At 44.0% G+C, this 14,746-nt stretch overlaps 1 protein-coding gene across 1 annotated transcript in view; it reads right to left on the reverse strand.

Annotated features, from left to right (window-relative positions):
* Nucleotides 1-3,653: 3,653 nt before the first annotated feature.
* The window catches only part of LOC128738835 (hormone receptor 4), a 57,469-nt gene continuing 46,376 nt past the window's right edge, over nucleotides 3,654-14,746 (reverse strand). Inside the window, exons 5-10 of the mRNA XM_053834251.1 lie at nucleotides 12,290-12,442; nucleotides 11,969-12,224; nucleotides 11,207-11,901; nucleotides 10,960-11,152; nucleotides 10,777-10,892; nucleotides 3,654-3,959 (exon numbers count right to left, since the gene is read on the reverse strand). Of these exons, the coding sequence (XP_053690226.1) occupies nucleotides 3,879-3,959; nucleotides 10,777-10,892; nucleotides 10,960-11,152; nucleotides 11,207-11,901; nucleotides 11,969-12,224; nucleotides 12,290-12,442 (1,494 nt within the window). The 3' untranslated portion in view covers nucleotides 3,654-3,878. The remainder of the gene's footprint in view (nucleotides 3,960-10,776; nucleotides 10,893-10,959; nucleotides 11,153-11,206; nucleotides 11,902-11,968; nucleotides 12,225-12,289; nucleotides 12,443-14,746) is intronic.

Consider the following 14,746-nt stretch of genomic DNA (forward strand, 5'->3'; position numbering starts at 1 on the left):
TGGACTTTTGGTTTTGTTTCGTTTTTTTTTCTCCGGTGGTTAAGATTTAGTACGGTTCAGTTTAGCGGAAAAGAAGGAAATATTGGCAGCAAATCGTTACTTTTTTGGACTTTTCGTTCTATATCACAACATAATTCTAATACGAAAATAAATCACAACAAAAAGCGTAACTCAAAACAAAACATAAGAAAACATCTAAACTAGCACATAAAAAAATGGGAAATCCGTTTCCTCTTCTTTCACATGTCCTGGTCGTTCCACTGATACTATTTCATTTGTTTTGTTTTATTTTTTTCCTGCTTTGTTAAACGCGGTTGGCAGTTGTTGTTCTGGTTGTTTTCTTTTTTTTGTTTTGCTTGTTTTTGATTGAATAGTTTTTGTTACTTTTTGCAGTGTTGCTTGCTAATGTGTTTTTTTCATTCATTCTGGCAGTGTTCTATTTATTGACATATTTGCTTTTTTGTCGGCATGACTTAAGGGTAACTTTATTGTATTTCTCTGCGCAACTTGCTTGTGTGTGTTTGTGTGTTTTGTGTATCTATGTAGTTTTGTATATGTATATATTAGTCTTTTATCATTCCTAGCGCGCTGCTGCTGACTTGTTCCGAGTGCCGGTTTTTAGTAATGTGTTTATGTGTTTTTGTGTGCTAATGCAGTTTGCTTAGTGTGCCGGTATGAATGCAATAATAGTCTGTGATCTATTTCTTTTCCTTCCGGATTTTCTTGTTTTTTTTGTTTGTTTATAGCAGTTCCTTTCTTCTTTACACAATAATTAATAAGTAATATGGTTTCATTGGTAACAACGGTTCCATAATAAGGGGATTTTACTTTGATTTTCGGTTGATTTACGAAATATTTACGTTCAGACACATTTACAATGGTTACTTTGTTCAAATTACACGGTTTTTAAATACGCTTCTGTCTTCATCTGTCTGTGGTTGTGGGTTGCTTTGACCTGTGTAGTTTGTTTTTTTTTTGTTTTTGAATGGTACACGAGGGGCTCTCGTTAGTGAATGCGAGTGTATGTTTTGTTCTCTGTTTCATCTTGTCGGTGTAAGTTTGTATGCTTTTTAGAGACAATAATAATGCGACAAATGGAACCGAAATGATGGATTTTTTTTAGTGTGAGAAGGGTGATGATAGTTCACCGTTTAGCAGTTTCCTATACAAATACAGTATTACATTTCCTAAATTTTTGGTTTCATATCGTTCTGTTAACGCACATACAAGCTAAGAAAAAATAGCTTCTGGCATTGGAAAAAATCCACGTTGGACAACGAAACAAACGGTTTTTTTCTCTTCTTTTTTTGCATAAATAATTATAAGATAAGTTACGTGTTTTTGCTAAAAACAAGTCTCTAAACATTCAAAATGAGTTATTTTGTTACCGTTAGTTTTTCGATACGTTTGTTTCTCGTCCACAATAATAAAAAAGTCGTCTGAGGATAAATAATTTGCCTAAAAATACAGGATTGTGTCTTGCCTCTTTCTAAACATATAATAGCATTAATTTAAAAACAAAAATCAGGAGGATCAATGTATCAGTTTTGGTCATTTTCAAGTTACTCTCTAAACTAGTAAACGTTAATTCTTAGTCGATTTAAAATCAGTTATCGCGTGAGTTGTGATGTGTCGAAACGAAACGTACACTTATGTTTTTTTCTCATTCTCTCCCTCGTTCTTTTTCTCTTGCCCTAGTAGAGTTAGTACGTTCAGTGAACTGAAAGGAAACCACGATTTTTTAACGTATAATAGTTGGCATTTACTAAACTCCGATTTACAAACTACTCAAAATTCGCTACCACCCTGATAGGAGGAGAGGGCAACCGTTGCCCGGCCCCTAGGGTCCAGCAAAAGAGCAAAACGTTTTCCCTCCAACTTGTTCAACTCTGCGGGAACCGTTTTAAAAGCATGCATTTGTTCACCTATACAACTAAAATATATTTTTATAGTTTATAAAAAAATGACGAAGAAGAAGAGAATAAAAGCAAACATGTGAAAATCTTCTATGTACATTAAAAATGGGTGTCTCAGTGCGTTCAATTTGCTGTATATGTATAAGCAGCACCCGCGGCTCTGTATAATGGCTGAACAAACATTGTACAAACAGGGGGAGGCTTCTAGCAAATCGCGTTTTTTTTCTTGTGGTTGTCGATAGGATCAGCACTTTACGTTCGAATTTTTTTAATTGTGTTTTTCGGCTGTAAAATACACTGATTCGGTTGCTCTCCGTCGTACCTATGTTTTTTTGTTTTGTTTTTTGTTGTTTGTAAAATTAGCTAATAAAAATATTAATAAGAAGAACAACAATTAATCGTCAATTAAATATATAAAAATATATATATGTTTTATTTACGTTTACTTTATGCACGCCTTTTCGATCGCTACCGATTTCTTCTCGATTTATTTATTTTTTTTTGTAATACCAATATTTTGCTTGCAGTTCATATAGTTCTGTGAAACGGGAAATTTGATTACTTTTCCACTTTAATTTTTTCGCGATTCTTCTACTCTTAAATCAATTACACCTACGGTCGCTTGTTTTTTTCTTTGTTTTATTTATAATATAGAAGGCATTTATTTTCAGACTTCCTAGTAGTGGAAAAATATTTTCCCTCGAATGTGAATCCATGCTATTGTTTGTTTTTTTTCTCTTTTTCTTTCTCTCTGTTGTGGTTTTACCTCTCGCGAACGCGACAATATATAGCCCCATTTCGGTTATGCAACCACTGCGCGCAGACCAATCAGCAAGCTAATGCGGACGTGTTAGCTAGCTTATCCTAACTAACGCCCCGCTGCGCCTTCGTGAGCGATTATTGTTTAGAATCAACGGTTTGATGTTTTCACAGTACAATACATTCAGGTTAGGGTGAAAATTTATATTGTTTCCAATATCGATTCGATTTTTACATATTTTTCAAGTTTTAGTGTATATGAGTGCGTGTATATGCAAAATCTCTATGCTTTCAGATGTGTATATAATGAAATACATCTATTCTATCCACGTTAAAAATTGTTTTCTCTTTGCCTTGGTTGCCTTACAGTGACCTATTTCAACGCTCAACGAGAAATCGTTTTAAAAATATTTAAAAAAAAAACAGTTCATAAAAAAAAACAAAAACAACTAAAAACGAGAATCTACTCGTTATGGGTTTTGGGCGAAGAGAAAAAAACTCTTGCCTTACCTAGAAAAAAAGGTAAAGTAAAAAATCGAAACTCAGTACACTCCCGCGCGCAATATTACGATCATAACCTTAAATAACAAATTGTTGCAATTGTTGTTACTCTCAACAATGGATGCGAAAATGAAACATTACCTATTACTCATCAGGTAACATAGTTTTGATAACAAAAATCGTCACAGATCCGCTGCGCTGCTGGATGGTTTGCGATTGTTGCGGTGGTGACTGACGCGGTTGCAGCTGTTGTTGCACTACTTGCTGTTGCTGGTGTTGTTGCTGCTGCTGCGATTGCTGAAGCATTGGTTGCACGTGCTGTTGTAATTGTTGCTGTGTCAACGTCGCTGCTGGCAGTGGTGTTGGCTGGTTGTTGTTGTTGTTGTTGCTGGAAACCAATGTTGAAGTAGACGTTGCTGTTGCTGATGATGATGATACCGGTCGTTTGGGTTGAATTTGCGATGAATGCTGCGCGAACGGTGCGGTAGGGATCTGAAGTACTGGGTGATGCGCGAATGACGGTTGCGGTGGTTTCATGTCGTGCTGACGTACGGTTGTTGTCGATGATGCTGACGGCGGTGCTGCTGGTTTGCTAGGAGGATCAGTCGGTTGATTTTGCTGATGTTGTTGTTGTTGTTGTTCTTCGTGGAAACGGTGAAGCTCGTGCTGGAGTGGTTCAATCATACCCCGTTCGATCATCTGCTACCTAATGCTGGCGGAGTTCAGAACGAACGGCACGTAGAACATTTTACTCTCCAGTAGCAAATTGGCGGCGGTTTGGATCTGTAGAGAGAGAGGGAGGTAAAAGTTAAAGGATGTATGACTATGAGTAGGTTTTGTTTACATTTCTTAGGGTTGGTATATAGACTAATTATAGGACCCATTTCACAGTTTCCCAATGTCTAATGATCGGAAATAACTTTGTTTCAGTTAAAAATGCGTGTAGATCATTTGACTTTTAGTTGTTAGGTATCTGGAATCTGGAATGACTAAACCTGCGCGAAGTCGCCATTAAGTACGCGCCATGACGCAGCGTTGCAGGTTGAGTGAGAGGTAATCGGGAACCCTTCAAGGGCTGTAATAGTGTCAAAGCATTTGCCAACAACCCAACGGAGGTGCCAATGGGTTCCATAAGAAGAATCAACGTAATGCCTGGTTCGATGAGAAATGTCAGACGGGCTTAGAGGGATAGTAAATGGTTGAACAATGCGCTCCAGAACTACCACGAAGTTTCACAGCCTCTTATTTAGCAACTCCTTCTCTACCTCCTCGTGGTACCATCCGGGATACGTTCCTTAGTGGAAATCGGACAACCGGTGGAAACTAGGGTCGTATGCGGACAGAGAAGGGGGCACTCATGCGAAGGCTGAGTGTAAACTCTCCGCCTGCAAATGACGGATCTCGGTAGAAGCATGTTCGATGAACCTGAAAATACTGAGCACCTGAGCAGAGGGTCCAAAGCCCCCAAAGGAGGATGGTTTTAATAGCTGTTATCCATGGCTAAAAGTAATGAATGGATAAATCCCTAATCCAAGGTGCCATGCGACCCGTGCCGAGGGATGAATAGTGGGGGGGGGGGGGGGTTCTATAAATACTCAGCCTCAAACGGAGCCTGTGAAGTACCAGAGCGCCCTCCACAGTAATCAGCCCTTACCGCATCATGAGGGGCTCTGATGTGGCGGACTTTTCTTTCCTCTCAACTCGTGGGATTCTTATGGAAAACAAAATCAAAAATACAACAAGTGTAGATACGGTGGAAAACCCGTTCGCTAGAGGAGGCATCCAGCGTTCTCCACCAAGGGTGGAGAAGGATGCAACTAGGAGCGCTAGTATGGGTGGCAAAGGCAGCGGTATGCCTACCACGCCGGACACAGCGATGAATGGCCCAGCGCTAATCAGGGCGATGGAGAAGAATAGAGACGCTGTACCTAAAGTGGTAGCAGCGTCACAGCAGCTCGATGTAATAATCGAGTTTACGTCAGGTCGCGGCAATTTCTCCAAGGACCTGAAGCAGAGCTTGCTCATGCTTCGGAGAACCTTGAATGCAGCGACCAAAACGCACAACGACCTCGTGGCGCGTGCAGGAGAGGCGAAGAAGGTGACCGTGAAGGCGTCGAAGGCAGTATAAACGGACGCTTGCCCGTTGACGGAGTGTCGTAACGCGGCCCAAGAGGCCACGGAAAGCGCTACCAGCAGCGGTAAGGCATCCGCCAAGCGCCCAAGACAGTCCCCGGGGGATAGCACCCCTGGTGGACCGAAAAAACGCCTGATCGGTAAAAGCCCTCAGGCTAGCGGGTTGGCAGAGCTAACCGATAAACCAGCGGGAAGCTCCAAGACAGGTGGCCCGTGGACCGAGGTTAGGGCCAAGAGAAAAGGCGGATGAGGCTCCAGTAAAAAAAACTGCTCCACCTAAACCGGCAAGAAAGCGAGCGAAGAAGGGCGACGCTCTTATCCTGAAAACCGACGGGTCGAAATACTCGGAGGTTCTGAAGGCCATGAGAAAAGACGCCCTACTCAAGGATCTGGGCGCGGACGTGCGGAACATCCGCCGCTCACGCACGGGCGATATGATCCTCGAGTTAAAGAAGGACGCCACAAAGAAGAGTTCCGCATACAAGTCCATAGAGGAAGGAGTGCTCGGGGACGGAGTGCAGGTACGTGCTCTCACACCAGAAGTGACTCTCCAGCTTAAGAACCTGGACGAGATCACCGAAGTGCGCGAGGTCGTACAAGCTCTCAAAGAGCAAAGTGGAGTGGTGGTGGCAACCGAGGCGGTTCGCCAACGCAAGGGTCCGGCCGGGACCCAGATAGCCACCAGTCGACTTCCGCTGACTGACGGAAACAAAGCCCTGAAAGCTGCTAGGCTAAAAGTGGGGTGGTCGGTATGCCCACTGAGCATGTTCAAGCAGTCGGAAGCTTGCTTGGGCGGTAGAGTGAGGAAGTCGTCGCACGAACCATAGGGGTCGGATTCTGCTTGAAGCTCTGGCAAAGCTTAACATAGATCTGGCCAACGTCGGCAACACAAGTACCTTCAGTAGGAACGGTGCGGAGTCTATCATCGACGTGACTTTCGGCAGTCCTGGTCTGATAGGAGACTGGAGGGTAGACAATGGCTACACTCACAGTGACCATCAGGCGGTCCGCTATGGTGTCGGTCAGATAACGAGGCGGCAGGCGGCGAGTAAGGCCAACACTCCAACCACCCGTGGATGGAAGACATCATACTTCGATCCCGAAGTATTTGTGGAAGCGATCCGGAGAGATCGGATCGCGGTATGCCCGATCCGAACGCTGATCATTTGGTTGAGGTACTGTCGCGATCGTGTGACGCTACCATGCCTAGGAAAAGTCGACCTAGGTATGACAGGTCACCGGCTTACTGGTGGACAGATGAAATCGCGGAACTCCGCGGAGCGTGCTTTCGTGCGAGGAGAATTATGCAAAGAGCTTGTTCGGATGAAGACAGGGCTGAATGTCGAGTAGCACTTGTTGTTGCACGCGCAGCGAAGAGTGGGATAAAAGCTAGTAAACGAGCCTGCTTTGAAAGGTTATGTGCTAGTGCTAATGCGAACCCGTGGGGTGATGTCTACAGGGTCGTAATGCCAAAGACCAAGGGCGTTATGGCGCCCGCAGAGCGATCGCCAGAGATACTGGAGCGAATCATCGAGGGCCTCTTTTTGCGCGTCGAGCCAAGGCCCTGGCCTCAGGCCGCTGAGTCGTCCCACGGCCGACGTTCCAGTATCTCAGACCATAGTGTAGGATGGTCGGCCTTCATGCCGACACCGGGACCAGACGGAATCCCGAATTTGGCCATTAAAGCGGCTATTTTGAAGACTCCCGAAGCAGTATTCCAGAGTAGATGCCTGGAAGATGGTCACTTCCCGGACAGATGGAAGCGACAGAACCTGGTCCTATTGCCGAAGCCGGGAAAACCTCCGGGTGTCCCCTCGTCACATAGGCCGATCTGTCTGCTCGATACTGCCGGCAAGGTGCTGGAGAGGGTTATCTTTAACAGACTCGTACAGTACACGGAGGGTACAAACCGTCTGTCAAGGAACCAATTCGGCTTCCGTAAAGGCAAATCTACGGTGGATGCCATCTTGTCTGTCACTAAAACAGCCGATGTGGCAATTCAGCGTAAGAGGACGGGTATCCGCTATTACGCAGTTGTCACGCTCGACGTGAGAAATGTGTTTAATAGCGCTAGTTGGGACTCCATATCTAACTCGCTTCGGAACGTCTAAGTGCCGGTGTCGCAGTACAGGATTCTGAAAAATTATTTCCAGAATCGGATGCTATGCTACAACAAGGAGGAGGGCCAGAAGTGCGTTGCAATCACCGCAGGGGTTCCGCAAGGTTCCATACTGGGCCCGGTGTTGTTGTCGTCATGTATGACGAGGTGTTGAAGCTAAAGTTCCCGGTAGGGGTGGTGATTGTCGGATTTGCTGACGATATCACCTTGGAAGTCTACGGTGAATCTATCAGAGAGGTTGAGTTGACAGCTGCCCACTCTATAAGCATTGTCGAAGATTGGATGCGCTCCAGGAAACTGGACCTAGCGCATCATAAAACGGAGGTTATCGTGGTGAACAACCGTAAGTCGATGCAGCAAGCAAACATCGGGAGCCACGCCGACTATGCCTGCAAGAAGGCTTCCACAGCTATTTCGGCATTGTCTCGTATGATGTCTAATAGCTCTGCGGTATATGGTAGCAAGCGAAGGCTTTTAGCCAACGTGGTCCAGTCCATACTTAGGTATGGCGGACCGCTGTGGCCATCGGCGTTAGGAACCAAAAGCTACCTAGGTAAACTGAAAAGTACCTACCGTCTCATGTGTTTGAGAGTGGCGAGTGCGTATCGCACAGTTTCATATGATGCAATCTGCGTCTTAGCGGGTATGATGCCTATTGGCATCATCATCTGTGAGGACGTTGAACTTCCACCTGACACAGATTCTGTCAGGGCATGGTTGTTTTAGACAGTATCTGCACAAGTTCGGGCATGCGGAGTCCCCCGCGTGTCCCGAATGCGTGGATGTTGAAGAAACTGCAGAACATGTTTTCTTTATATGCCTTCGTTTCCTGGGCGCGAGAAGCAACATGCAGGCAGTGAGCGGACATGACACTACTCCGGACAACTTAGTCCAAAGGATGTGTTCTAGCTCGGACGTCTGGGGAGTGGTCAATGCGGCTGCTACCCAGATTGTACTTGAGCTACAAAAGCAATCAGTCCTCGTCAGGGATAGCTAATTATTGGAGATCTTCGTCAAGTTCAGTGAGAGTAAGTTTTCGTTAAAAAAATCTTGGAGCTCAACCAAATCTTCCTTCAGTCGACGAATTATGTCATCAGGGTTTGAGTCCAAGTATGATAACCAGGTATCGCCAGCCAATAATTGGGGTTTTACGTATAGATTTAGTCTAGGTAAATCATTTTCATAGAGGAGCAATAAAAACGACCGAAGATTGCAACGCCAGAGAACTATTTATCCCGTTCGACGCCGTCGTCCTCAGTATAGAGTCGTAGTAACGTCTCAGAAGTCGCAAGTCATTTTCGATCTAGTCGAGCCATCTTGCACCTTGAGCTCCACTGTTTTTGATGACGGCGGGGTTGTTGAAGAGAACCGTTTTCCTCGCACTTTTGCGTCGGCTGGCATTCTTACGACGTGCCCGGCTTACCGCAGGCCACCAACTTGAACGCTATGGCGAATCTCTTAATCCAGTGACAGCCAGTTTTAATTTTATACCTCCGCCACTCTCCACTTTCAGTTTGTGTTCCGCAAAATATCGTCTGCAGCACCCTTTCGCTCGAGTACAACAAGGGAGTGTAAGTCCTGCGTGAGCAGCATCACAGCTTCAAGTCCATAAAGACATACATTGCTGCCGTGCGAGATCTCTAGCGATCCCAAATACACGAACTCATCTACCATTTCGAGTTCGTTACCTCAACGGTTATTGTCCGTGGGAGGCGCGCATTTATCTCCTTTGGCCCTCTTCCTATCATATATTTGGTTTCCGACGCATTTACTTTTCACCCAATCCTCCGCGACTTCGCTTTCCATATGGCGTAGACTAATCCTGTTTACGACTCAGATCATTTGGAATTCCTCTAACTCAGTGATGGCCAAACTGCGGCCCTTCGAGATGATTCGTGCGGCCCGCGGACGGATTTTTGGATGACACAAGGGTCATTTAGTTTAGTCGCATAGCCTCGTGCATGTTGTGGATCTGAATGCTTTTCGGTTTCAATTTTGTAATGATTCCTAGAAATTGGTTTTCGCTGCCGCATATTTTATGCGCAGGGATGACCAGATGTCGTTGCGAGCCGCGGCATTCATGCGGCGATCTGATTTGACCCGGACCATACCTGTGCCTGGCCACTACTGCTCTAATTGTCTTAGAGTCTTATATTGGCGCAGATCAACAAAGTTTAGAATACTTTTTGCTAGCGTTCATTGAAAGATGTTTGCCCGAATTTTCTAGATAAATATGTTCATCTTATCGTGGCTCAGTGTAAAGCATTATACAATGTTGTATAATGACGTCTTGAATGACCCTATATAGGTGACTGCAGGTGTGAGGCAGAGCTGCATCGTCAACAACAAATGGCTGCCTAGTGGAATTCGTGTGATGGGTAGTGAACGATCCTGAGAGACGGCCCTCGATATTCACTTTAAGGTAGCGATCAGATAGGTATGAACGGAATCAGTGCAGTAACGGGCAATTCGATAGCTCAATTTATCGAAAGCTGCGGAAAGATCAATGTAAATAACTGTTATTTGCGACCGGTAATCGAAGATAATAATCAGGGACGAGCCACATTGATTATCTGCGATGTAAATGCAAATGTTGGTTCCAACACGACAAGCTCAAATATTTTTGATATCGTACTTGAGACAGAGATTTTTTGATAGTTATCTACGCTTTTTTATTTTCCTTTTTATGCGCTTTTTATAGCCAAATAGTGTACCGATTCAGCCAGGGTGTGTATTAAAACGATCCGCAAGAATTTCTTTCGAATATACTCAGTTAATGTTAGTATTACTAATCAATGTGACTAGTTTAAACCTTCAACAGAAGCTACCAGACAAAAGACGATACGTGGTTTTAACTCCTTGAAAAAGATGTTAAATACATCGAAACGTCCGGTATAGCATAAATAAAGTGTCGTCTTTGCCGATTGACTGTCCCGCCGAAAACATAAATTTTGGGAATCATCAACAGTCGATAGCTCCACTTTGACATGTATGCCCATTTTCATACTAAAGGAAAGACACCTGCGTTGACGAGTAAGCCGAAAAGATAACTCATGGAATTCTTACACGCTAACTTCGTTCCTCAACACCTTGTATTACTCTGGAGATTCTTAACTATGGTAATTAATTATTGTGAGCCATTTGGTTCTGACAAGAGGATTAACAGCAAAATGAGAAGGTAAGATTCCATAGTTTCGCTCTCGTAGTTTTTAACCAGTTCACATTCAACACCCAAATTCTAAAAATTATCTTTCCCATTGTTATTAGGATTCCCTTTCCCATTACTATTACAATGAGAGATATGAACACGGTTTCAAAACGAAGTAATAATAAGTAAACTTTACTTACCTCAGGTATGTGGGAAAGAAGGTCCGATAGCCGATTGGGGCTATGCGGCACGGTATGTTGTAGGTAGGTTCTAAGTACTTGCACATATCGTTCCTGTATGCTTTCCAATTCAGCTTCTGCGGAGGTTAAAAAAAACATTTTCATTTTCATACTCATTATTGGTTCTATATTTTTTCAACTTACCTTTATTCAATAGAATGTAAACCTTCAGACAAACGTACTCTTCCATTTTAAGCTTACTCCTCCGAAACATGACGGTAATTTGGGTCATCTTCTCCACCATCAGTCCAACGTCGATTTTTAGCTCCTCGATTGAGATCGGACGACCCATCAACGTCGTCAGGCAGGATTGCAGCGTTTGGAGCTGGGCAGTAATCTATGAATGAAAGTTTGATGAAAATGATCATATGGCTTAACAGAGAATACTCACTTCTTCGACAAACTCCGGATCTTCTTTATCGGGCGCAAGGCTTGTCGCACCTTCCGGTCCACTCGAGAGTTGATTACTGCTGCTTCTCTTGCCGTGCATTGCCTGATAGGCGGCCGTCGTTAGCACCAGAATCTCGTGCCATTTGTCCGTCAGTAGTTTCGTGTGAATCTCGACCGCGATGTCCATATAAAATGGCAGCTTACGGGTCCACGAGACCAGTTTATGTACAATGGAATCACCTATATTACAGAGCTTATCGCCAATCTCCGACTTGTCGGCGAGGAATTCACTAAAATGCGGCAGGGTCGCTATGTCCTCCATAGCATCACAGTCTATAAGGGTATGTATCATGTTCAAGGCTTGCTCGTACGAGATCGACCGATCCTTGGACGAGCTGACGGCGTTGTCCAGTCTATGGCGTAAATGCACGATTTCGCTCGGGTTGGTTAGTGCGGTCTTCAGGATTGTCCCGTTGACCAGATGTGATGGCAGACTAATACTTTCAGACTTGATCGGCGGCGTCGTCGACGAGGTCAGATACATCGACTTCGGATTGTCGCTACCGGGCAGGCCTAGCTTCTGTTGGTGGTTGTTCAGTTTCTGGTTGTTCTTTTTGTGTTTCTTATATTTAACTTTGTACAGGTTGTAAACTGCTCCACTGTTGCGCCCACCCGGCATTCGATCTTCTCGAACAGCTGCGAAAGAAAATGAGAAAGTGGGTTTGAAATTATTTTGGGACTTCGTATTTATAAGTGATGCTACCTTGAAGCACCATGCCTTGTTCGATGCACTTCTTAAACCTACAATACTGGCAGCGATTCCGTTGGGCCTTAGTGATCTCGCAGGTACCGTCCGCTACACAGGTGTAAACTCTCCGGTTCTGTACTGTTCGCTTGAAGAAACCCTTACAGCCCTCGCAAGTAATGATACCGTAGTGCAGTCCAGTAGCCTTGTCTTCGCAAATCATACACACAAGCGGTTGCTCGTCCTCATCTGGCGGCATATCATCTAGCAGTTCCTGCGGGAATAAAACGGAATTTTTTGGTACTAATTTGAGCTTCACTCACTCACACGTTGTGTTACCTTTTTTGGGCCGGGCGGTATGTTCCATGGTTGCTGCGAGGTTAGGTTCAGGGCGTGCATCTGATGACCGGTGGGAAACTGGCTGTAGTCACCTGCCCACAGCCGTTCCATGTTCAGCGGCAGTCCCGTCCGACTGGGTGTCCATGGTTGAGCCTCAAGATACGGAAGGAACGCAGAGAAAGAGAAAATTAAAATTATTACCGGTGAGTTTGTTTTAGCGATTCCAAAACGGAGAGGAGAATGCACTTCACCGGAGACAATTTTTTTCATGAAACACGAAATTCAGAATTTGGAAACAGAATGCCAAAAAGAATTTGTACAAAGCAAAGTCTTGGTGATACATTGATGGTACATTCCGCTTTGGAATTTCTAATCAACGGATTTATAAGCCAATTCACAATGCAATTGCTGGGCTAGTAAATCCAACTGCAACTTAGTTTTCTTGCATTGAGTGTACGAAAATTAGCTTATGAAACCTAAAATTTGTATCATTAAGAGCAACTGACGAACAACGAACCAAATCAACCACGTTCTTTTAGATGGCAGGTTTTTCCGGAACAACATTAACACTCCATAGGAGCTGCGGACATTGACTTGGAACATTATCTAGTAGCAGTACATATTGACGATACACCGTTCGCCATCAAATCCGTCCTCTTCGGCTAATAATTCAGCAGCTAGATACCGCACAAACTGCCAAGAGCTCTACTCGGTTAGTAAAAAACTCTGCCGTCCTCTGCGGAGTTAGGTGCTTCGACCACTTTTTCCTTGTTTCGCTATGTGAAAGGTCGCAGCCGTGGCGTTAGGTGTAGAAACTCTGAGTGCACGAAACGACTGGTTTGACGAGGGATTACCAGCAACTAATGAAAGAAAGAGCTTGGAAAATATTGCCCCGAAGCAGAATTTGGGAAGTATCGGCCAGTGTGGAACAAGTTAGCTACGATCAGGAAAGTAAAAATTGAGATTATTGCGGACTAATGACACGCCAAAGTTCTAGGAGAAGGTGAACCACTCTCGCAAACGCTGCACACAGATTAACAAAGCCGTCGAAAAAGGTCGACTTCCGGTAAAACTTAAACATGGCAAGAAACGTAACGGAAGTTTATTGGATAATTTTTGGGATTTGGAAGTAAGAAAAGCTTCCGGATGAATGGATGCGTTGGTGTGCAAGGTGCTCTCTCAGATATTGTGATGTCGTCTATTCCCAATAGCAAGTGAATACGTAGGAGGGAACTAAACGGGCTTTCACACTCCGGCAAATCGTTCAGAAATGTCGGGAATAAAACAAGCCAATGCGTCATATTTTCGTAGATTTCAAGGCAGCAGATGATACAGTCGAACATGGCAGATAATATGAGAATGGATTTCCGTATAGACTGACTGATGAAAGGTACTCTGGAACAAGTGAAGTCCTAAATGCGCGTTTCGGGAAAACTCTCTAGTCACTATGAATCGCGACAAGGGGATGGACTATCTTGTAGAACTGGAATTGAAGGTATGATGTGGCGAACACGCAATGTAATTTTCAGCAAGAGTAGTCAACCCCTAGGCGTCGTAGAAGACTTCGACGTTGTCACTTGAAACTTTGCGATGGTAGAGGCTAACTACGCCAGTCTGAAAGGGGAGATTAGCATGATCAGGCTAAGAAATAATGCATCGATAACCAAATACATGAGAAGTAATGCCACACAAGAATACAATTTTCGATTTCTAGGCATTTAAGTTGGAAATGGGACCTTCGCAAGAGATTTAAGAAGCATATGCCGCGTCACGAAGCTTACGATGAACAAAGCTGATCAGGCCGGTAGAACTTTACAGACTTGAGATTATAACTTTGCCTACGGAAGAAGTAAGTGTCTTATTCCAATTAAGTGATGATAACGAACACTGAAGGTCTTCAACTTTCGTGTGTTGGTATTTCGATGGTGATTAATGAGGACACTTTTGTTACCGAAAAATTAAATTATGAGCAGAAACGTGGCGACCTACGGGCATGAAGCATGGACGTGGAAGTGGGCTAACCGATGAGTTCTTGGCATCTCTGAGCGTAAGACCCTGCGATCAATCTTGGGAAGGCAAGCTAGAAGATGAAGTGTGACGTACAGGCATGAGCCGCGAAGTTTATTTAGAGTTCAAATCTGCGAATACAGTCGAACGAATAAAAAAGGGCTGACATAGGTACCACCTGTGAATCATAGAGCGTCTCTATGATGGTACAGAATAACTCAGTCCATCCGACTTTTCCGCGGAACATGAAACCTCTTAGTCTTAGGCGCAATAAGTATAAGTTAAAATGTTAAATAAACAGTAGAATAATATGGAAAAGTTTCATCCTTCTCTAGGTCAAATGGTGATACAAGTTTGTGATTGTAACTTTTCCTGTTTAGTGGCAATAGATTCTAATAGATTCTAATAGATTTCTAGAAGTGTGATAAATTTTCCCAAAACCTTCACCAT

The sequence above is a fragment of the Sabethes cyaneus genome, chromosome 2 (assembly GCF_943734655.1).
Source record: "Sabethes cyaneus chromosome 2, idSabCyanKW18_F2, whole genome shotgun sequence".
In the NCBI taxonomy this organism is placed as follows: domain Eukaryota; kingdom Metazoa; phylum Arthropoda; class Insecta; order Diptera; family Culicidae; genus Sabethes; species Sabethes cyaneus.